A 24,586-nucleotide genomic window follows, 5' to 3' on the forward strand; every position below is an offset into this window, starting at 1 on the left:
TCGTCCAACATATGAAGTCATGGGGGCACCTCCCATCCCTTATAAATGCATCATGTTAGAGGTTGTCTTCAGTGCACCAAACATTCATTCTCTGAATTATATAGTCTCTAAGCAGTACACTATAATTTAGCCACTAATTGCAACTCCAATGGCAGCCAACACCATAGATCCTGATCACCAAATGACCCCAGAATTCGAACTTCCAGGGTTTCGATTCCATCCCACAGAAGAAGAACTCCTTGAATTCTACCTGAAAAGTATGGTTTTTGGCAAGAGATTGCGTTTTGACATAATTGGTTTTCTCAATATCTACCATCATGACCCTTGGGACTTACCTGGTATGTACACACATTTCTGCTCGTGTATTTTTTTTTTGTACAAATGATATTACCTATATTAAAGGAATGAGAGAGTAGGCTAAGCCTATGGTTCAAATTTTGCTCATGCATTTATACCGTCTGAATTGTACTAATCAGTGCATGGTTGTGCTTAGTTATAATGTATAATTAATTAACGGGTGATTGATTAATTTATATAGGGTTGTCAAAGATTGGAGAAAGGGAGTGGTATTTTTTTGTGCCCAGGGACAGGAAGCATGGCAGTGGAGGAAGGCCTAACAGAACCACTGAAACTGGGTTTTGGAAAGCCACAGGCTCTGACCGGAAGATTGTGAGCCTCTCGAATCCAAAGAGGATCATAGGGTTGAGAAAGACTCTTGTTTTTTACAAAGGGAGAGCTCCAAGAGGAAGTAAGACCGATTGGGTCATGAACGAGTATCGTTTGCCTGATAACTGCCAGTATCTCAAAGTAATTACTTGTTAATGCTCAAAATAAAATTGATAGGTGTCACCTTCACATTTAAGTAATCTTGATTGGGTATTTTTATGGTCAATTCTTGGATAGTGATCTAATGAAACTTTCACTTTTTCTATTTGTAACTGCAGGATATTGTGCTGTGCAAGATATATAGAAAGGCAACTTCCTTGAAAGTGTTAGAGCAAATGGCAGCAATAGAGGGAGATCAGATAAAGAACTTTCATGCTTCCCCTAACTCATCACCTCCTCCAACATCCATGGATACCATCTCATTTTGCAGCCAAGCATTACAGGAAGATCTGACTCCGCAAATTTCCACAAACCCTGTGGTATTCAAGCAAGAAATAGAAGAGGCAGCTCTGGTAATATCACAAGAGCAAAAGGATGAGAATGCAATGGAGATCAAGGGGTCTCCTCCTCCTCCTATGTACAATCTGCCAGAGCTCCAAGTGCCTAAATTTAGCATGGACTGGACCCAAGACACAGTTTGGACCCAAATGAATAGCCCTTGGCTTCAAAACTTGACCCCCTTGGCCAATATTCTCAACTTCTAATTATTTCAATGTGTTACGATAAAAGTTTGATCAATGTTAATCTAGACGAAAATCCATTATTTAGGCTTTATTTGGTTATTTGAACCTAAATGTGGTAAGGCATATAATATTCGGGTCCAAACATTCCTGTAAATAGATTTTTTCACAATTTAGGGCATCTGGTTATCCCTTATCTAGCAAGTGATCGTGTGCTTTATTTTTTTCTAGACTTCTAGTTAAGGAACAACTTCTCTGTTTTTTCTTTTTTTCATTCTTCTTGTTTTTTTCATTTTCTCTTGAGAGAGGGAGAAATGTTATGTTATCTTATATCTCATGGACAAATAGACCTGCAAATATAGCAATTAAGGAATTTTTATTCTGTTCCACTTTGAGCTTTTCTGTTTTTCTTCTCTCTTTTGAATGCGGGCTACTACAAGTACATAAGTCCATTTGCTTTGTACGAATAATATTGCTTACATCTAGGGTTCATCTCGTGTCTTAAATTAAATTGGATAATTTATGAAACTTAAGATATTTATTGAAAGTAGAAGTTAGATTTTTTATGTTGAGGGAATTAGAAGGCATTACATGATAGAAACTTATCCTTTCTCATCCTTCCATTTTTTTAAGGATTCTAAATGAATAATGCATATTCTACCTTTTAGTTGGAATGCATTTCTTCCTTTCTTCACTCAACGTACTTTAAATAGTGAAGCCAAATTAAACTTACAAGTAAACAATAATCATTAAGCTATAACCGAACTTTTTTTGAACTGGGGCTGACCAAACTCTGAAACACATTCACTGGTAAAATGTAACGGTAAGTTTAACTATGAGAAGGAAGTAAACTAATGCAAGGCATAAGAAATGTTCTCTTCAGATAAGAATGCAATACAATTTAAAATGCAATGCAGCTATACCTCTCATATCATTGTCAAACAAGTTTCTTCTGTCTTCACTTTTGAGTCTGAATTGCCACTACTTAAATACTGTCTAATCTATTAAGTGATTTAGCAGATAAACAATTACAAGTAAACAGTACAAATACGTAAGGTATATTATTAGTGCACTGGCATGCATGTGGTTTTCCACTTGTAAGAGACATCAGATTTGACTAATTTAGATGGCAAGTTTGATATCTAATGTAGAATGGCTAGCAAAGACGTATCAAAGTACGCAACAAAAAAAGGGAATACAAAACTATGAATAATATTTTACTTAACGAAACAAAGAAATTCTATGAAATTTGTTGAGATGGTTACATAACTCGAAGGACTAAATCTTGACAAACTTATTATTCAAATTAAACTATACGCTATATTTATATAGAACAAAACCTAGAAACCTTCATTCAAATGGGCTAGACTCAAATCCTAAACTAACAAGCAAACCCAAATAATTAAATAACCAATTTTCCAAAATGCCCGTCAAACTCATGGCGGACAAGCAGGCAAGCATACGTTGCTATACGGACATGCTGGCGAACTAAACTGGCTAATTGAATTTGACTTGACTTGATGAACTGGCAAATTGGCGAACTAGGGAACTAGCGAATTGGCAAACTGATTATGGCTGGCAAGCTAGTTCCGATTCACACATGATGATGTTGAGAGTATGAAAAGAACATACATGATCATAACTCCAAGCAGTCGAGTGACAAGCACAAAAAATCGACAACCAAACAAACAGACCTCAAACAAATCACTAATAGCCCACCAACAAACCGTGTGGGCCTCAAACAAAAAAACACAGTATGCTGTAACCGATCTTCTTGTGGCACGATAACCTTTCCAACAGGAATCACAAGGGCCTTTCAAGGAAAGCATATTAGAAGCATGAAATAACAGACCTCGACCAGGAGTGCCTTTGATGTATATGATGACCATATATATAGGCAGCGTCCCAATGTGGTTTCCGAGGCTGATGCATGAATTGCCTAAGTGTTCGAATAAAGTATACTATATATGGCCTTGTGACAATGAGATAGGTTAACCTGCCAACCAGTCTCCTGTACTAAGTTAGATCAATCAGTAGCTCTCCTTCTATGGGAGTGAGTTTCAGATTCTGGTCGTGCACCTATAAGTACTAAGTCTTGCAAAATATCAAGTGCGTATTTGCATTGAGACATGAAAATACCTTTCTTGGAACAAAAATATTAAATGACGAAACAATACTTCAAACCTCCAAGGACATTGATACGGAAGTGTTTGAGAAGAAGTATGTCATCAACGTATATAATGATGCATGACAGAATCAAGGGTCTCGAGGAGGCAGGGGATAGAACCTGGGAATCACTCAACCAGGGGCAACGGAATCACTCGACGTCGCTAATTGTGGATTCACTCAACACGACTAAGCCAAACACTTGATTGAAGAAGGAGAAATCACTCTCTTCAAATGCACAAGACAAATATAATTTTTAATTAATCAAGTCTTCTTTCTCAAAAGTTTAGTACATGATATTTTATATTTATAAGGAATACAAGACAATGAAACTCTAGTCCGAATTGGACTTTTACACTACCCCAAAAATATTTAAAATGTTCTTAAATGACTACTTAATTATTTGTGTTGCTCTAAAACTCAATTAAAATATTTGATGGTTCCAATACACATGAGACTCTTGTTAGATTGCAATACATGCAGAAGAGCCTTGATTATTGCATCATTCTCCTTTTCTTTGAAGAAACTCGTCCTCGAGTTTAAATCTTTCTCGACACCGTTGTAATCTTGAAATTGATTTTTACCTTTCCACGCGAATAAATACTTGGAATATTTTCGAATTCTTGAAATGGTAGATTCATGCTCCATGAAAAATCTTGCAATTCAACTTATATCAATCTTTATTTGATTGACTACATCAACTAAAACTTGAGAAGCCTTCCAATTAAAAATATCAAAACCAATAAAATCAATGTATTCATTTGTAAGACACCCATTTAGCATGTCGTGGATTAAGCTTTTTCTAAGCACTGAGAAACGAAGTGCCTCATAATCAAACTTCAATATGAATTCTGCATTTTCTAACGCCTTTGCAATAGGCAACACCGAAGAACGTACACTGGAGCTCGACAAATCATCATCAACATACTCATCGTAAATTGGAGGAGAATTCCAATCTACCAAGCTAATCTCTGCAACTATTTGGTTTTCAAACGGATAGAAAAAATCATCCATGGCCTTCTAATGAAGCGGAAAAGTTATGATAGCTGGTGTGGCTTCTCGTTCTTCAAAGAATATGATTAAGGCTCTCTTAATTAGGTTGCATTGTAAGTTCAAGATGTTTTCTTTATAATGAGTTTAAGAAAAGAGTGAGTTTTTCCTCTTAAATTAAGTATTAGACTTGGTTGTGTTGAGTGAATCCACGATTAGCAATATCGAGTGAATCCGTTGCCCCTGGTTGAGTGATTCCTAGGTATCTATTTCCTCGTCTCCTCGAGACCCTTGGTCCCCTCCTGCATCATATAAGAACTGCAATAAATAAAGTGCCTTGTGTCTTGGTAAACAAAGAATAATCCGCTTTTGATTGATGATAACCAGCTCTCTGAATGGTATCAAGGGAGGTGGAAAAATAGTTTCTGGATGCCTATTTGAGTCCATAGAGAGTCTTGTTGAGCCAACATACAACGTTCTCCCCCTATCATGAAGACCATGAGACGGTTCCATATAAACTTTTTCATGCACATAACCCTGAAGAAAAGCATTTTGGACATCTAATTGGTGGATATACCAATGACGGGCAGATGCAATATTGAGGAGACACCGAAGGGTGGTGAGTTTGGCGGTGGGCAGAAAACATTTATGGTAATCAAAGCCCTCAACTTGAGTGTAACCCTTGGCAAAAAGACGGGCTTTGTAGCGGGCAATGGTGTTGTCAGATTTGTATTTTGATTTTATAGACTCACTTACAGTCTATATACTCCAAGTGTCACTATGTTGTAGAGCCTCTGATTCTGTTTGCATAGCTCACTGCCAAATTGGATCGTGGATAGCTTGAGCATGGGAAGTGGGTTTAGTGTGACCTAGAATGTTAACTAGAAAAGCACAATGTGCAGAAGAGTGTGCCCTAATATTATTTTTGTAACATAGAAAATTATTGCTTATTATTAACTTGAAAAATTCAAATGGGTATATAATTAGTGCAATCCTGATAATTCCACAAAATTCTCATAACATATTACTGTTCTGCAATGAATGCTTAAAATAGGAGAGGGTAAAATTTACTCAATAGAATGTATCAATTTGATATTAGATGATGTATACATGTATATTGTTCATGTGCGAAATTTAAAATCTAAATCTAGTAGTTTAGGATGTTGAGAAATGAGACTTTTGTTTTGTTCAACTGCCTATACAGGCTTTCAAGTCGTTCTTCGTGATCTTGAATGCACGACTCCAGATTGTCAAACTGGTTTTGGGGATTAGATTTTGCTTGTCTTGAATGCAGCATCTGCTTCAGCAAATTCATTTATTTATGTTTCTTCGTCACTAGCTACTTTTTTTTAGTGCATCATCTTGGAGACCAATGACCAGCTGCTTGGCCTTGACTTTGGCCCGGAGATGAAGGACAGTACTGATTCAAGCACAATGGCGGTGACTGCTTCAACATCTCTCAACTTGCTAACAATGACAATAGCCTCTTGGTCCTTGTTGAGGGCAGAGTAGGTGGATCGGTTTTTGATGCCCTTCAGATTCTTCAAAGCCTTTTGTATTGCCTCTTTCACAATCTTCCTGGAGCTTAGAGATTTGTTAGCCTCACTTGTGAGCGCTCCTGATTCACCCCCTCATGTTCTTCGTAAGATTGATTGAAGATCCAATATGCATTCCTTGGTTTGCAAGACGACATCCTTGGCAGTGGCACAAGCATCCAACAGTCTGATAGAGCCATCTAATAGCTCGTTAGTCCATTTCTCGTTCTGCTCTTGGGCCAAGGCTTGCTGAGTGAGGGCAACTGAAGCAACCAATCAACACAATCTTGTAAACCATTTAGCTTGCGGCTAATTGATGATGAAGATGTGGAGGTGGCCTCGGAAGACCTCAATCTGCACAAAAGTACATCAACTTCTTGAGCGATCAGGTGTGGCCTTGAGGGGAAGCTGTCAGAGCGAGTGTGGAAAGCCATTTCTTCTTTGTGATTTGAGAAATTGAGAGAAAATAGGAGAGAAGACTTTGTAGTTATGTATTATTGTGATTGATGAGTTTTTTGCATATGCGTATGCTTAATATAGTGTCGGTTGAGGAAGGGGACATGGAATCTCATCCACTACAATCACTAGCCAAAAGGATAACATGATTTCGATTGGATCTATATGTTTCCCCAGGAATGTCTATGCCATGTCTCTTCCTACTCCAGCATTCCAACTCAAGAAGTGATATATTTAGCATGTATTATCTTAGAGTAGCAATATTATAATTTAATTAACCATTCATTCATTGATATCTAACACATAGAAAGTTCCAGCCATCCTTCCTATATGCTTGATCATTTAAATAAAAAATCATTTATGATGATCTATGTGATTAGTTAGTTCATCTTATTTTGCACGTCCCTGACATGATTGTTGCGCACGGAGCAGACAAGATCTGCAATCTGTATTAAATTGTGACTGCGATGTAGAAAACTGGTAAGTGCCGGATTAGTTAGGCGATGTCCATGCAGTGTTTCCCAATCACTGGTTTCTCAGCTCATATAAAATCACTTATCATTTAAGCTTTCGGATGATGCTCCATAATATTTATATTTAGGTTGACACCTTTTCCTCACACAAGAAAAAGCAAACACCTATTATTTTTCTCTTCTGTTTCATGCAATAGCAATAATGGGATGACATGTTTGAACTTTCACAATAAAGTAAGTTTAAACCTTTGAGTTAACTGCCATTGTTGAACTATGTTTCCATGAACAAGGCAGAGATGAAACCATCTGTGAATGTTTCCTAAGTTTACAAGGAGTAACTATAATCTGTGGTTATAGTCCTTTAGGTTTGACTGTGCTTGTGGTGAATCATACATGAGTTTTTCACCATCACGTTGACATGCTAAGAAGAGTAATTAAAAAAAAAGAAAAAATTCAAACATGCCAACATTTTTCTTTAGACAAATATAAACAGGCTGACCATGAGCACATAGTTGCATTTCGCCCATAAGAACATCTACAATCGCACTATTTTTTTCAAGTTAAAATTTACGTAAAAAGTCTAGAAAACTATTTTAAAATATGAGAAATCTGTACATGCATGGAGGATAATGAAACTCGATAGTAATGCAACTAACCAAAATCCTCCATGAGACTGGTGTCAAAGAAGGTGAACACAACTAGTGAGGAATCACTTTCAATCCATAATGAATGCATATCTATATCCCAAGCTAAAGATACAACATGAATAACATCGTGTAATTTGGCATCCAAAGAAGAGGACAAACATATTGAACCTGAAAAATAACCAAGAGAATGGCTCATAAAATCCCGAAAGATACCACCAAATGCAGCCAATTAGGGGAACCTCTTGCATCACCGTTAATATTTACTTTGATCCAAGAATGAGAGGGAAGGCGGCACAATGCCTCAATAATTTTGAAGCCTTAGCAGAATGTCTATGAACAACAAAATTGATCGTCCACAAAATTCTTCATAAAGCCAGATTAAAGAGAATCATTTTCAAGGAGTTGGAATTTAATAGATCGTACAACAAAATTGATGGAAGCGACCTCCTTTTGAAAACGAAGAGCGTCGCAAGCATGCTTAATAGAATAAAAACCAAATCCAACCACAGTCCAACAAAGTAGCTTTACTTCGGCACCAACTTTTTTGTAAAGGAGAAAAAGCTAAAAATATCTTGAAAAATATATTGAACTCTAATTAAGTCCAAAACAGTAGATCAAATTTGACATGCAAAAGAGTACACAAAGAAAATATGCAAACCAGTTTTCATACGTTCACAACAAAGAGAGTACATAGACATTACAGAAAAACCTATTCACCACTTGAGATTATCAGTTAAGATCTTACCATTAAATACTTCCACAGTATAACATAATTACAAGGACGAAATCAAGAGTGCCAAACCCATCAATCCCATTGAACTGCTGGTTGTTTACTACACTTAATATCATAAGTCAAAGATAAAGAAATATCACAATTAGAAGCAGACATCCAAACCAGTTAATTGGTCATCAATCCTAGACACTGAAGGAAGTCCAGTAGAAGAAATATCATTCCAAATGGGGGCTAGCCATGAATGTAGAATAGGTGGGGAGTCCAACAACCATCTACAATATAGTAAAGAATTTAGCTCGAAGAGTCTTGCACATCAACAATTGGAAAGTCTATATCACACCCCAGCCCATGAATAAGGACTATTTACGAATTAGGGTGTGAGCCATATCTAAGCTATAGAAATAAATTCTATAACCAAGACATGGTTGGAAAAAATGAAAATTAATATTATTGTAACTAAAACAAAGTACACCAGACAACACTAGTTAATAACTTTTACATAATAAATGTTTGAATTTACCATATAAAAATTATCGAATACACAACGGAATTACATTAGGGCACAAATTACTTCACAAGTGAAAGTACTAACAAAATAATAATTGAAATGAGTAATTCTTGCAAATGCATAAAATTAATATATGCAAATGAGATGGATGAATGTACTCACTCTCCTCTAATCTCGCTAACACATACCTGAGACTCCCAAGCCTGCACATCTCATACCATGCTTAAACCACTTGGCTCCGAATACCTTAGAATGTAAGTCAACTCCCGTTCATCCCTTAAGCCTAATTTTCATACTTTAATTCATAATTTCCACTTTATATATAGGTACTTTCCCCAACGTCCAATTGTATACTCAAGCCCTTTCCCCTACGCCTAACAAATACATGTTTCAAGATTGAATAAATACTCAACTCAACACTACTGAACACTTGAACACAACACTATTTTTCTTGCTTTGTGATGCTTATGCATATGTAATGTAACATAGATATCAATAACCACATTTTATCTAATTTTTTTGTTGTTTTTTTTTATTTTTTATAAAACCTCGACAGTATGAGGGGAATTTTATTGATATCGAAAAAGAAGTTACACCTAGTAGGGGGACATAAACCTATCCCCTCATAATATAAGAAAAATGGATAAAAATACATCAAAAAGAAAACCCCGGGGGGGGGGGGGGGGGGGGGGGGGGGACATAAACCTTACCCTTCTAGAAACACAAATAATTAAAATACAAGGAAAAAAGGGGGGACATGAAACCTATCCCCTCTAAAACCAAACCTAAAAGACTAAACCTACAAAACAAATTAAGCAACATCACAAGGTTAAGAAAAAAAAAAAAACCAAGAAAGTGAGTCAAACATGTATGTCGATATGCAAATTAATTTGTGAAGCAGTAGCCAGGAAAGCCAGCATAGTCTAAAAACAAAGCAGCACGAGCCGTAAACGGAGAAGAATCATGCCATATTAAAGTTGGTGAAGACAAACCCATGTTAGCAAAATTGTCAGCAACAACATTTCCTTTGTGATATATGTGAGAGGCATAGAAAGTCATCTTCCAAATGTGGTCTAAACAAATAGACCATTGCGTACAAAGAGGCCAAGGAGGATCAAAATCAGTCGATTGGAGAGCAGAATGACACTAGAAGAGTCACTTTTCAACTAAAGGCAATGCCAACCCCGCTGATATGTAAACTCTACAACCATATGTACTATGTTTGATCCAAGGAAATCAAGGAAAAGACCAAAGCACATGAAGAATAGTTGGCGCCTTGCAAGAGATAGGTTGGATCCCCAAAGAAGAAATGATATGAGTGTCAAAACCTTGGGAATAACTAGGAATAAATTTCCCACCATGAAGGATCCCATAATTGATGGACAAGCAAAAAATAAACTTATTTCGAGCTTTCCAAATATCCAAAATAGTATAAAGACCCGCAAAATCCATTATTGGAAAAAAGGCTTATGTATGTAGGCATCCCAAAAAGAACCAGAGAATATGAAAAAAGACAAAGAGGTACCAAGTTGGCATGCTAAGGTATCCGATAACCGAAGAAAAGATGAACAGTAGATTCCTCAGAATTATGACAAAAACAACAAAGGACGCTAAAGAAATACCACGTCGTTGTAGTGCACATTCGGTATTCCTCAGAATTATGACAAAAACAACAAAGGACGCTAAAGAAATACCACGTCGTTGTAGTGCACATTCGGTAGGAAGTTTATCATGAAAAAGTTGCCATGCCAAAATAGACCATTGAGCTGGCATAAAATGTCGCCAAATAACCTTTGCCTAAGCAAAATCACTATGTTTTCATCGAATAAGATGATAACTAGAAGAAAAGGAAAATTTCTCAGTAGATGTAGGCTCTTAGATCAATTTGTCATCATTTTCATTTAATGGCAAAGGTAAACGTAGAATCTACTGCACTACTGAATAAATCTACACAATAATTTGGCAAAGACCAACTTTGAGCTTCAATAACATTTGAAACCCTAGGAAGAACTGTAGGTGCAATGATTGAAGATAATGAACAACAAATAATTGGGCTATCCAACCATTTGTCAAACCAAAAGGAAACTGACTTCTCATCACCAATAACCCAATGACTATTATTATTCAGAATAGGCAAAGCACTCTTCAACTTGTGCCACATAGAAGACCATAAAAAGGTATCTTGTTTTTTATAAGGTGCAAGAGAAAAACGTTGACGAACGAATGAACCCCACAAAGAAGAGGATTGTAAAACATTCTAGCCAAAACTAATCAAAGGCGTCAAATTCAAAGTAGTCAAATCACGAAGACCAAGGCCACCTTCATGCTTAGGACCACACACCATACTCCAATCAATAGTTACTAGCTTTCGTGAAGCCAAGTCCTCTAATCAAATAAAATTCCGTGCACAAGCAGAAAGATGATTTAAAAGGCAAATAGGCCATTGATAAACTGAGAAGCTATGGAGAAACAAGCTTTGATAAACACATGGCACCAATTGGAGTTGTCTATCCATTAAGAGAAGTTTACCTTTCCAACTTGAAAGACGAGCTTACCACATTTTATCTGATAAGCTTGCAAGCTTCAACTTAAATCAATCTGACCGAGTTTTATCCACCTGTAGTTTTTCTTTGAACTAGTGCATGAGATAAATTAAAATGAGCTTGTAATTCAGGCCTATAAAGTTCATCAGTAAAACCCTCAGTGACATTTCGAAAGACATTAGCATTCCAAAGTTTTAGAATAAGTTTTAACAACTTAAGCTTCTGTTGAAGAATAAATATAGGACACCTATAAACTTGAATAGACTGCCGTGAATTTGTAATCAAAATAATAAAATAAGGATGGTCTAACCACATGTGATGAAAGTGAAAGGAGTTGGACCTTGAGCTGCAAACTTCAGAAAAGAAACTAAAAAAGGATTATGGTCCGAAGAATGACGAACCAAAGTAGAGCAATTGGTGATAAGCCAAGCATACAGCCATGCAAGAGAACAAAATCACCGATCTAATAACATTTCAAAATGAGATGATATGCCACGCTCATTAGTCCAAGTGAAAGGAGATTCCTTAACATCGGAACCAAACAACACTTATCCACCAGAGCTTGAAACTTCTCACATGCTATTCAATGAGGTAGAATACCATTCAACCCCCCGTTTTCTCATGCATGCCAAGAACTGCATTAAAATCACCCAAAATAAGTAAAGGACCAGAAAAGCCAGCACAAATTTGAGAAATAGAAAGCCATAGTTGTCCACGTTCCACCGCTGTAGTAGCACCTTAAACAAAAGTAATACAATGGCAGTGCCAGCTACCGAAAGTTGATAGTAAATGTTGACTTGAAAAAGATAATACCGTAGGGGATAGAACATTAGTTGTGTGAAAAACCCAAATATTAGGTAATCTCTGGCGTTTTTCATTTACCCCACAAAACGCATATGAATAGATTTCCAAAAAAGAGGGACGAATTTTCATTGTAGAAGTTTGGAGAAAGTTTTCTGAGAAGGCTCTGTAAAGCACGTTGAGTGGGGCAATCTGCTAAGCCCCGAATATTCCAATAAATGGTAGGAGCCATAGCTGCAACCCTACACGAGTTTGAATAGTCTCACACTTGTGCGTATGATAACCAAATTCCTGTTATTTTTTTTCGTAAGTTTCCTTTGAATGTAATTAACTGTTCATTATTGGTTGTCTTCCCTGCGACAAACAATTGAAATCTTGACGACCTTCACATATCTGATATGATTTGCACAAATCCATGTGTACTCGTTCATAAATCCTTGTGAAATCACATTTATTTGATTCTTTTGCAACTTGTGATTGGACAAAAAGGAAGTTATTTTCTCAATTAATTTCTAATATGGTACCGTGGATATTATTATAATTTGAACATTTGTAACACTACGGTAGAAACAAAAGTAAATGAGTTTTCAAAGGTATTTGCTGCATTCCTCGCAAGCTGCTTGGTTGTGATTTTTGCCCACAGATGAAGGACAAAAGTGATTCAAATACTGTGACTGTGACTGTTTCAACATCTCTCAACTTGCTAACGATGGCTATCGTTTCTTGGTGGTTGTTGAGGGAGATGGGTTGGTTTTCGATTCCCTTGAGATTTGACATAGCCTTGTTGATTGTCCTTTTTACCGTCGTCCTGGATGTTAAGTACTTGACCTTGCTTGTGAGTGCTCCAGATTCAACTCCCCATCTTCTTATGATTGATTGAACATCCTGAACACATTCCTTGGTTTGCGAAAGGGCATCCTTTGCACTTCCACAAACATCCAAGGGCTGAGAGAGCCGCCTAATACCTCAGTAAAGCATTTCTCATTCTGAGCTTGTGCCAAGGCCTGTTGAGTGAGGGGCAACTGATACTGAAGCAACCTCTCAACAGAATCATGCAAGTCTTGGAGACCACTTAAATTTTGGCTGATTGATGTTGATGATGTGGAAGTGGCCTGGGGAGACCTCAATCTACACAAATGCTCGTCAATTTCTTGAACAATTGGGTGTGGCCTAGAGGGGAAGTTGTTAGAACGAGTGGGAAAGCCATTTCTTCGCGTTTTGGTTGACGTACAATTCAAACTTTGATGTGTTCCCTTCCATCTGCATCTGGTTAATATGTAGTGTTGGTTGAGGGAAAGGGGACATGGAATCTCATCCACCTCAATCTCCAGTGAGAGATAACGCGATTTCGATCTGGATCTATACGTTCCCTATGTAATGCTTTTGCAATGTCTCTTGTCCGACCAGCATACCAACTCATTTTTGCATATAAAGTTTCATAGTACGCTTTCTCGGATTTCTGAAAATAAATTACGTGATTGCACGAGTGGGATCGACCCTTTGTCCAACAATATTCATCGAGAGGCGAGAAACCATCTTAGCCAACCTTCTTATATGCTTAAGAGCAGTTCCAGCCCAAGGAAAATGGACCGGCACCAAGTGAAGAAAATGGACCGGGACTCTGTCCATCACCTCCAGCCCGCAAAACAGGCTGGCACCTAGCCCAAGCCAGACAGCAGCCCAGCCTATTTCGGACAGACCCAGAAGCCGGTCCATTTCCCTGGCGCGTGCACAACACACGCGAGTCTTAGCGAGTAGCCGACAGGCTTTGCAGGCGGTGGGGCCCGCGTGCAGGGCAACTTGCATTCATCCGGCTGAGGGCTACGTGGCCCTCCTCAGAGTCGTTGGATTTCCAACGGCTAGTTTTTGTAGGCCGTTGGATTTCCAATGGTAAAAAAAATTTAAATTTAAATTTTAAATTGGACCGTCCGATCACAGATCAACGGTCCACATTTTTTTCACCAAAAATTAAAAAAAAAAAAAAAAAAGGCCCAACGGTCAAAAATTTGACCGTTGGCCACGTGGCAGCGTGTTGCCTGTTGGATTTGATTATTTTTCAAATCCAACGGTCCAGATTAATTACAACATTAAAATTTATTAAAAATTAATTAAAAATTGTCAAAATTTTTTTAAAAAATACAGAAAAATTTTAAAAAATTAATTAATTTTTTCTATAAATACCTAACCCTCATCTTCCACCTTACACCACATTTCAATATTTTCTACACTTTCTACACTTTCTACATTTGAATATTTTGTACACTTTGAGAGAAAAAATGACTTCGTGGAAGCTCAGTGAAGATGTTACGTTGTGTGAATGTTGGGTTCGCACTACTCATGACCTGATTACGGGTAATGAGATGGATAAGCGAGAAATGTGGAGTAAAATTACGAAATCGTTTTGCGATGTACATGGAAAAGATTCCAGATCTAGTCAAGGTCTTCAAGGTCGTTGAAAAAAACTCAACGCATCCTTTACTTGTTGGAAAAACGCCCTCTCTCATGCTTCTGGTAATCTGCGTAGTGGGACAAGTTTAGCGGATGAGGTAACAATATTTTTATTTATTTATATGCATTCCACCCACATCAATATTTTAATTTATTTAATTTCTTATGTAATTTTTATGTAATATGCATTCCACGCCCATCAATATTTTATGTAATTTCTATGTAATTTCTTATGTAATTTATATGCATTCCACGTCCATCAATATTTTAATTTATTTATTTGTGTTACACCCGTATTTTTTAATACTATCTTATCCCACATTTTTATAGACACTACAAGCACAAGCATTCTACAATGCAAAGAACCATAACAAATCATTCAACAAATGGGAATGTTGGCAAATTGTCAAAGATTGCCCTAGATACAAAATTGTGGCAACCGGTCTAGAAGTTGTCATGCACGGTATGGGTCTACACAGTTCGCCAGAAGCAGACACAGCCGAACAAGAAGCCAACACATTTGAAGACACGGAAGGGACGCCTGAACAAGTGCCAAAGACCCAACTGACTCGTCAGTCCCTCAGGCCTCAAGGTAAAAAGGCATCAAAGAAAAAAGGTAGTTCTTCCAAAAATGACTACACTAAATATATGGAGGAACTTACTCGTCAAGGTGAAATGAACATGGCATGGGAAAAGGCTAGAGATGAGGAAAAAGCTACTGCTATGGCAGCAATTATTGCAGCCACTGAGGCTCGTGATGCGGCGGCTGAGAGACAAAGAGAAATAGTTAATCGAGAGAACGAGATGATTAGAGAAGCACTTCATCGAGAGAATGAGATGCTTAGAGAAGAAAGGATGACTCAAACAAATCGTGACACTATGAACAAGTCTCTAGTAGGACTGTCTCCGAATTCAAAATATTTTTGGACATCAGAAAAAAGAGATGTCGTGCGAAGGAGGCGTGCAAGAGATGCCGAAACAAGTCAAGGGGGTTCCAGCTACAGAAATCCTAGCAACCAAGATCCTAGCACCACATATCCTAACTCCACAGACTTTGTTTAATTTCTTATGTAATTTCTTATTTATTTTTAGAACTTTATTTAATTTCTTATGTAATTTCTTATTTACTTTTAGAACTTTATTTAATTTCTTATGTAATTTCTTATTTATTTTTAGAACTTTATTTAATTTCTTATGTAATTTCTTATTGACTTTTAGAACTTTATTTAATTTCTTATGTAATTTCTTATTTACTTTTAGAACTTTATTTAATTTCTTATGTAATTTCTTATTTATTTTTAGAACTTTATTTAATTTCTTATGTAATTTTTGTACTTTATTTAAATATTTGAATAAGATTACATAAACTCACCAAATAAACATTTAAAAAAAAAAAACCAAATAAAATTACATAACCTCACCATTTAAACTTAAAAAAAAAACAAACACACTAAATAAGATTACTTAAAAAACAATACACTTTATTCTTCAACCACAAGCCTTATTTTAATTATCTTCGCCTTCGTGCAATCTCCACTGATGGTCAATCAAGTCATTCTGGCGGGCTATGTGCCAGTATGGCTCTTGCAATGAAGTGTATCGTTGAATGATCAATTCATTGTAACGTCCATCCCGTTCCAACGGCTCGTGTTGCATGGGATCTTCGGTCCGGTCATGAGCATAGTAGATTTGTGTTCTTGAGTTGTTCATCGGATCCGGCTCGTATTCATCGACGACATCATAATCATACTCGTCTTCAACAATCATGTTGTGGAGAATAATACACGTCATCATGATGGATCGAAGAACCTCGACATCAAACATTCTAGCTGCAGCCCTGACAATAGCCCAACGAGCTTGCAGGATACCAAAACAACGCTCGACATCCTTCCTACACCCTTCTTGACACTTTGCGAAGTGTTTCTCTTTTTCACTCTGTGGGTGTGGCACTGTTTTGACAAATGTTGACCACCTTGGGTAAATACCATCTGCAAGGTAGTATGGTCCCTCGTATTTATTACCATTAACCCAATATGTGCATCTCGGCCCACGCCCTTGTAGCAGTTCGTCAAACACTGGAGATTGGGCAAGGACATTTAGGTCATTTTGAGCTCCTGGAACACCAAAAAAAGCATGCCAAGTCCATGTATCAAAAGAAGCCACCGCTTCCAGAATGATGCTTTTGGCTCCTTTTCTGTCGCCATAAGCTCCTTGCCACGCACTTGGACAATTTTTCCATGTCCAGTGCATGCAGTCGATGCTTCCAATCATGCCAGGGAAGCCTCGCATCTTACCCTTCCTCAGAAGCCTTCGCATGTCCCTTGTCGTGGGTTGCCGAAGGTACTCATTGGTGTAGAGGGCTTCAATTGCAGAGCAAAACCGCATCAGGGACTCCAGAACTGTTGTTTTTCCCATCCTTGTGATCTCATCCACTTGATCTGCAGATGCTCCATATGCAAGCATTCGCAAGGTAGCCGTAACTTTTTGCTCAGGAAGAAGACCTAGAACATGAAAAGCATCCTCTTTTTGCACAAAATATGGATCATGGTTGCAAACATCACTCATGATTTTAGCGAACAAACTTCGTTGCATTCTAAAACGACGTCTAAAAACATGATCAGGGAAAACGCTGTTGGGAATAAAATAATCTTCCAAGAGATCTTTACCTCGTCTTTCCCTTTTTCTATCGATGTTTGCCGCACGTCTGGGTTTGGCTATCTGACCCATAGCTTCCATGATACGGCGAGAATGTGAGGCCCTCCGCCTTCTATGGTGATCATCCTCATCCTCCTCCATTGCGAAGGCCTCATCTCCACCTCCACCTTGGTCAAGATTGACCAATTCTTCCTGTTGTGCCAACAACCTTTTCTGCTGCTTTTGCAACTGTTTATACACTCTCCTTGAAGAAGACATTGTAAGAACTCAAGATTTGAAAACGATAAAGAAGAATTCTGAGCTTAAAAAAAGGATTGAGTTTAGTGTGAGGATGGATGTAGGGATGTAGGGTTTATATGGACAAAAAAAAAAAAGATGAGGTTTTGGACAATGCCACGTGGCACTACGTGATTGGTTGAAAATCTTATCGAAATCTTGGCTAAAATATTGTAAATAGGAAGTGACATGTGGCGTGTCGGGATTGGTTGAAAATCTTAGTGGAAATCTATTAAAAAAATAGTACGTTCGGATAATGACACGTGGCGTGACGAGATTGGTTAAAAATCTTATCGAAATCTTGCCTAAATTATTGTAAACAGGAAGTGACACGTGGGTTGTCGGGATTGGTTGAAAATCTTAGCGGAAATCTATTCAAAAAATAATACGTTCGGATAATGACACGTGGCGTGACGAGATTGGTTAAAAATCCTATCTGAAATTAAAACTATTTTTTTTAATTATTTTATTAAAAATTTATTTAATATTTTAAATGGACTGGGTGCCAGCGCATTTTTTTTGGGGTGGAGATGCTTTGGCCTATTACTGTTCATTGGGTCTATTACTGTTCAATTAAGTGGATAAATGGGCTGGGTGCTGGTGCAAAGTCTTTAGGGGTGGAGTTGCTCTAAAAGCCTCATCTAAATTATGCTAATGAAACCTTTTAGTCCACTTTGTTAGTGTTAGGGCTATTCACTAATTATCCACATCAATCTTTTTATTAAAATGTGATAAATGTCTTCCCTTATTTATAGGTTTATCTTTTACTGAATTTAGAATTAAATATTATTTCTCCTTTTTCTTGCTACTAATTTGTACATCAATTTTTTCTTTTATCTCCATCATAGGTTAATTATGTTAACTAATTTATGTGTTGTACCACAAACCACTTTTTATAGAATTCAATAAATGCTATAAAAAGTGTGTTAAAGAAATCAACCCCATCTAATTGAAAGACCTACACAAATCTAGAATAAAAAATTCTAGAACATTCACTAGAGTTGGTTAGTTAGATTATCCAAGTGAAAGTAGTCCATTGTAGAAAGGACTAGAAGGTTGTTTCTTAAATTGGTGGAAGAGTCTAGAAGAATGGTGAGGTTTCCACCAACATGCAAGATTAGTGTAGATAATTCTAACTTAGGAAGTTAGTGGAATTATCTAGATATCTCTAGCATAATGTTTCCATGCTTCTCCAAGGTTCCATCCATGCCTATAAAAGGAGAAGGCATCCACAATATATGTATCAACCAATGTAACCAACAAGAAAGAAAGAGGTAATCAAGCAAGTAGACAACCAAGTGAGAGTGAGAAGTGAGTAGTCTTGTGAAGAGTGTGAGTGGTATAGAGTGTGTGTCTAGAAAGAGTGAGTGTCATAGCTTCTAAAGAGTGTCCTTGAGAGTTTGTGTGTTGTAATATTTTGTGTGTGTAATACAAGTAATTTGTTTACTTGTTTTGTCTCTCCAACACTTGTGTTAGAGTTATATACTCTAATTTTTCCTCAACAGAGTGTTCTATAGCATTTTCTCTAGTGCTATGGTGGACCGTGCTATAGAAAGTTTTACACTTTCAATACTTTTTCGATTGATATAAAGAAATTGCTATGAAATGTTTTCTATAGCATTTTCCAAATGTTATAAGGTAATCTATAGAATTTTTCAAATGCTATAATCACTCTTCGTAGCATTTAAAAATACTATGAAAAAATTGTCATAGCAACTTCAAAAATGTTACAGTAGACTTTTTTATGGCATTTTCAAACATTTCATAGCATTTGGTAGCATATAGGAAACATCTATTATATTTATGATATCGTTGTACAATCTATCACTTCGGAAACACTAACTGAACTAAGAATTTTTTTTATTACAAATCACCAATGTCATATCACCATTCAATCATTTAAAATCATATGATATCTTTACCCAAAGAGAATTGAACTAAACGAATACAACCATATACTCAAATTTTCATATCTGCCGTTTTAATTAACCATTGCATCTCGCGCTTATTGTAATATGAATCAACATAAACAGACATGTTACGCTGAACGAAAGCTTAATTAAAAGGGAAACAACCAGAGCAAAATTCCAAGAAGTATTTACAACAAGAAGCAGAGATTGAAAATAGATATGCTACTAGGTCGCTCAACAAAAAAAACAAAATAAATCCCAACTACATAAAATCCTGACACATTATGACTTACCAGAGATTGAAAATAGATATGCCAACATATGTACGGATTAGAAAAACAATTTGGACAAAAAGAGGAATAACAAGTCGGAACCCAAAATACAGCCTACACTCTTACATTTCAAATGTCATTTTGACAGAAGCTACAACCTGCAAATTTACAGATAAATAAATAAGAGAAATTATTTGGACTCATATAACCTCTTTCTACATCCAACTTAAACTTTAAATGTGAATTTTTTTCTTCCTTATTGCATAATTACCATCAAGTACAAATATAATTAACAATAAAACTAATATTTATCAATAAACCCATCCCAAAAATTAAACCCTACCATCATACAATGTTTATCCTACCTTCATTCCGGCTGAAACCCTAAGAGCTCTCATAGAGAAAAACAAGCTTTTTTTTTTAGAATGGAGAAGATGGGTTTTTGGGTTTCAATTCACGGCTATCAACGCTAGAAGTTGAGAAGATTGGTTTTTGAGTTTCGCATCGTATATGGTGGCGAAACCTCCCCTGCCAATTTTGTTTCCTCGAAGGTTTAGGCAAATCTTATAATTCCATGTCTCTCTCATCCTTTCATGAAGTTTGGTTTCCCCTGCCAATTTGGTTTCCTTAAAGGTTAGGCATATACTACCTGCCTCATCTCTTTCCTGCATTTTTGGCAAATATTATAATTCTACGTTTCTCTCATCATTCCATGCAGTTTTGGCAAATATTATTTTCTTCTTCCTGTTTTCTCCTTTTTACTAGGTATATATGGAGAAGTATACAGAGAAGTAGCAATGGCATTGAGTTGATGAGGATGGAGGCTGAAGGATTTTCACCCTTTTAACCTAATGTTCTTTCAAATTCGACCAAAAACAAACTCTAATATTCTTTCTGGATATACTTTTAATTACTTTGAAGTTTGTTTTAACTTTTTGGCCATTGTTGTGCATCTAATCTTCTCAACAAACACAATAGTTCCTCAAATTCAAGCCATACAATCTGAAGGGGAAACTAAAAATGAAATTATTATTAGTATATGGAAGATTCATAAACAAGTAGAAACTTCACCAAATTATTCAACTTGTCCATAAAAGTCGAACTCCATAAAGCTTTCATAATTCCCATAAACAAGTAGAAACTTCACCAAATTATTCAATTTGAGATTTTATTTTCTAAATGGGTGTCAAGATAAATTTACATTTTGAATTGGGTTTGTGAGGTTAGTTTAGGTAGTAAATTTGGGTTTAAAGAGATATTAAGTATTGAGAGCTGCTAAACCCAACCCATTGTCTTATTTCTCCACCCACGTTATATTTACACCCACTATAAAAAGTTAAAAAATTAAAATGTTATTTTCCCACCCACTGTTATTCCTAAAATAACCCTATATATAATTAGAGATAAATTTCTCTTTAAAAAAAAAAAGAATATAAACAAACCTTCTAAAAACCGGAAAAAAGAAAAGAAAAAAAAACCATGTTTCCTTTCCATATTCCAATTTGAGTGTCCTTTTTGAGATGCATAGCAATTCGCATTGTCATTGACGTATAGTATTTTCTAGCTACTCAGCATCAATTAATTTATCTGTCCGCTATTTTCAACTTTAACCATGTGGATGTTGTATGCTTCTAATAGATGTGGACATGGATGCTGTCAATGAAAGAATAGCTGCATTGAAGCCTGCTGGTGGGGTAAGTAAGAAATCCAAAAGGGTGTTCAAGGTGGGCAAAAGAAGGCGCCACGGCAAGTGAGGAAAGGTGAAGGGGCGTCATATTTAACTCTTTGATAGAAGAACAGAATGCCCAATTGTAGCCCAATACGATAACATTATCCTTAAGGCTGTCTTGTATTCGATTTTCCTATTATAGATATTTGAGAGTTATCTTCCGAAAATCGTAATCGAGTACATCATATATTAACTTTGGATTTAAGCAGCATTTATGGATGATCTTCTTTTGAAATTACCCTTCTTCTCTAGGAATCCAAACTGTTAATGCCATTTTCTTCTGATGTCATTCGACGAACCGGTATGCTGTAAGTGATTTGTGCAAACTTTGTCATGCCAAGGTGATATTCCCTGTTTGTTCTTGTTCTTCTTCTCTTCAACATGGGCAATTGGATCTAAAAGAAGAGCACGAATTCTAAAGCAAAACAAGACAAAAAAAATATAGAAAACCATCGAAACGCAGGAGTTTACTGGAAAAAAAAAATACTATGAATATAATCTGGAATTGTTCGACGGATAAGCACGGTGGTGTTGCTTACCAGCTTCAATTTTTGTGAAGCTCCACGATCTCTCTAGTTATAATAGTAGACCCTACAATGAGTTTGAACTGTTGTATACGATCAATGTAGGGAGTAGCCCATTCTAAACTCCATGGTTCACAATATCTTTCCCAATTTATCACTATAGGAGGAATTGGATGACCTGATTTCAAGAACACCTACATAAAAGTACAACTTAATTAAATTAGACTACAAGAAATTTATAACTTAAAGTAAATGCATTCAATTCTTATAAGATCACCTGCAAAAATTTCCAACAATAAATCCTTATATATATACCTACACAAAATGATGATTGGTGAATCCAATGGCGATCTCCTTACGTGTTGCTAGTGGTATAGGTTATGTTCTAAGAGGTAAAAATGTAAGACATTGTACATCCGATAGGTGGATAAGCACCATACCATAACATGATGCAATAATATGGCCCATGTCAGTCATAGTCATCCACCGATCAATGTTTGCATGAGTTTCAAAATATCTCAATGCATGCTTCAACTTATGGACCCTATTTTTAGACCCATATAGCTTGGAGTAGCAACTTGAGTAAGTCTCTAACTCTTGTAATAAATCTTTTCGCACTTGTACCCATCCATCCTTATTATAACCCAATAATGATGCAATTGCTCTGAAACCGCAATGTCCATCAGCTGCCACATATTTTACAAGAATAATGTATGGCCTCAATGCTACTGGAAATGCATCAATTAACTCAATTGGCTTAACTGAAGAAGTGTGATGCACCTTCTCCTTTGGTTACCTCTTTTGTTTTGAACTCATTTCAGGATAAAGATCACCATGTGAATAACTTCCTTGCTTCGATTCCACAATCTCAAACAATGACGTATCACGACGAGTAGATTTATCCGCCTTTTTACTTGGTCTACCTCTAGTCTTTGTTATCACAGATGGTTTAACAAGTGAAGTAGTGTGTGGTAATACTAACTCCATAAGTTTCCTTTTAAGGACCATTCTTGTAGTTGCATCAGATTCTATCCAACACCTATGAAACAACTCCATCTTTGCATCATAATCGTACTCTGCTGCATTTCTTATAGGTGTGCACTTCATGTCAAGTTTCCTCCAATGCGGATCAATGCTCCCAAGTGGAATAGGTTGACCATCTCTTATGTATCTAACAATCTCATAAGCACATGGTAATCCATGAGTGTCTCGTAAAACACAACCACATGCCTCGGAGTCAATACCGTTCATTTGGACGGACAACTCGTACTCTTTTAGGACTATATATAGTGCACTAATTGAGACAAAGCCACGAAGTTCCATGAAATTTGAATGTCTAAAATCATGATGCACCACTATCAAACTTTTCTCAAAAGAAGCCTTGATTTCAATGTGTTGCAACCCAAGCAGAGCATCTATACTTTCCCATGATGTCTCAATTGTTCCTTGGCTAATTCCAAGATATCTTTTTAATTTGGCATGTGAAGACTCAGCCCTGTTAAAGTAACAAGGGTTTAGCAATCTCAATAGAAAATGAAAATGAAAATAAAGTAACAAGTGATAAATGCTTACCTATTTGAGGTTGTATTCCCAAAGTGCATAAATTTATCGATCCATGCTGCAACAAACCTCTCTTTATATGGATTCAACCAATTATCTATAACATATTGAAGCATCTCTTGATACATACTGAACTCATTGCATAGTTGTCATGTTTGCCTTATGAAGTCGGCTTCAATAGAAGATGCAACCATTGTAATCCATTTCTCCAAAACTCTATCGCAATCTTCCTTGGACTTATATAATTTTTTGAACTTGGCTAGCACATTCGTAATGATGTGTCATCTACGTAATAAATGCTTACTTGTACCAAATATAAGTTCAATGGCCCTCATCAAAGCCATTTCTCTATCTATCACAATAACATCAGGCATAACAATACCATCCATAAGTCCTTGCAATATACTCAAGGCCCAAACATAATTATCTTCTTGTTCCACAGAAAGATAAACAAAACCAATAGAAAATGTCATATCAATTGACGTAACTCCACCAATTTCTAACAATGGCATATGATACCTATTGGTCTTGTACGTACAATCCATAATCAAAATATTTGGAAATGCATGTAACAATTCCAAACAAGTCGGGTGTGTCCAAAACAAGTCCAAAATAGTATTAGTCTTTGGGCAACTCCTATACCACTCAGTGTACATATGCTCAAATAGCTTACTCATCATTTGTTGCATTTGGGACTTCCCACCTTTCTCCAAAAGCCTCAAACGTTGACGTGCATTATGAATTATCCTCAGTGTAGATATGTTTCATTTGTCTCTTCGTTTTAGTGTAGTTAAAATCTCCTTTGGTTGCACCAAACTTTTAGACATATCAGTCAATAACGAAGTCTCTTCAGACGATAATCTACCAACAAATGAATGACCCTCCAAATGGCATACTGCTGCGTGATTATGCACTCCAATAACTACCGTCAATATCCACATCATCAGTTGCTAGCTTTTTACCTTTTAATTGAAATGGGCATCCACATTTTTTCGTTCCAGAATTCCTTCTATC

The 24,586-nt window shown here is 36.6% G+C and overlaps 3 protein-coding genes across 3 annotated transcripts; 1 reads left to right on the plus strand and 2 right to left on the minus strand.

Moving 5' to 3' along the window:
• Positions 1-84: 84 nt before the first annotated feature.
• Positions 85-1,523, plus strand: LOC137729865 (NAC domain-containing protein 6-like). Its single transcript, XM_068468916.1, has 3 exons — positions 85-338; positions 539-807; positions 945-1,523. Exons 1-3 carry the CDS (start codon positions 149-151, stop codon positions 1,368-1,370), a joined length of 885 nt encoding a protein of 294 aa, XP_068325017.1. The 5' UTR covers positions 85-148; the 3' UTR covers positions 1,371-1,523.
• A 4,328-nt stretch (positions 1,524-5,851) lies between these two features.
• On the minus strand, positions 5,852-6,471 carry LOC137728272 (uncharacterized). The gene is made up of 2 exons (XM_068467107.1): positions 6,333-6,471; positions 5,852-6,120 (listed from the first exon to the last, which is right to left on the minus strand). The coding sequence occupies exons 1-2, from the start codon at positions 6,469-6,471 to the stop codon at positions 5,852-5,854; spliced, it is 408 nt and encodes a 135-aa protein (XP_068323208.1).
• A 9,930-nt stretch (positions 6,472-16,401) lies between these two features.
• Positions 16,402-17,253, minus strand: LOC137727806 (protein ALP1-like; the record flags this gene model as incomplete). Its single annotated transcript, XM_068466630.1, has 1 exon — positions 16,402-17,253. A coding segment is annotated over one exon (852 nt), but the record flags the coding sequence as incomplete, so codon positions are not given.
• Positions 17,254-24,586: the final 7,333 nt, after the last annotated feature.

This window comes from Pyrus communis, chromosome 3, assembly GCF_963583255.1.
Source record: "Pyrus communis chromosome 3, drPyrComm1.1, whole genome shotgun sequence".
Lineage (NCBI taxonomy): Eukaryota > Viridiplantae > Streptophyta > Magnoliopsida > Rosales > Rosaceae > Pyrus > Pyrus communis.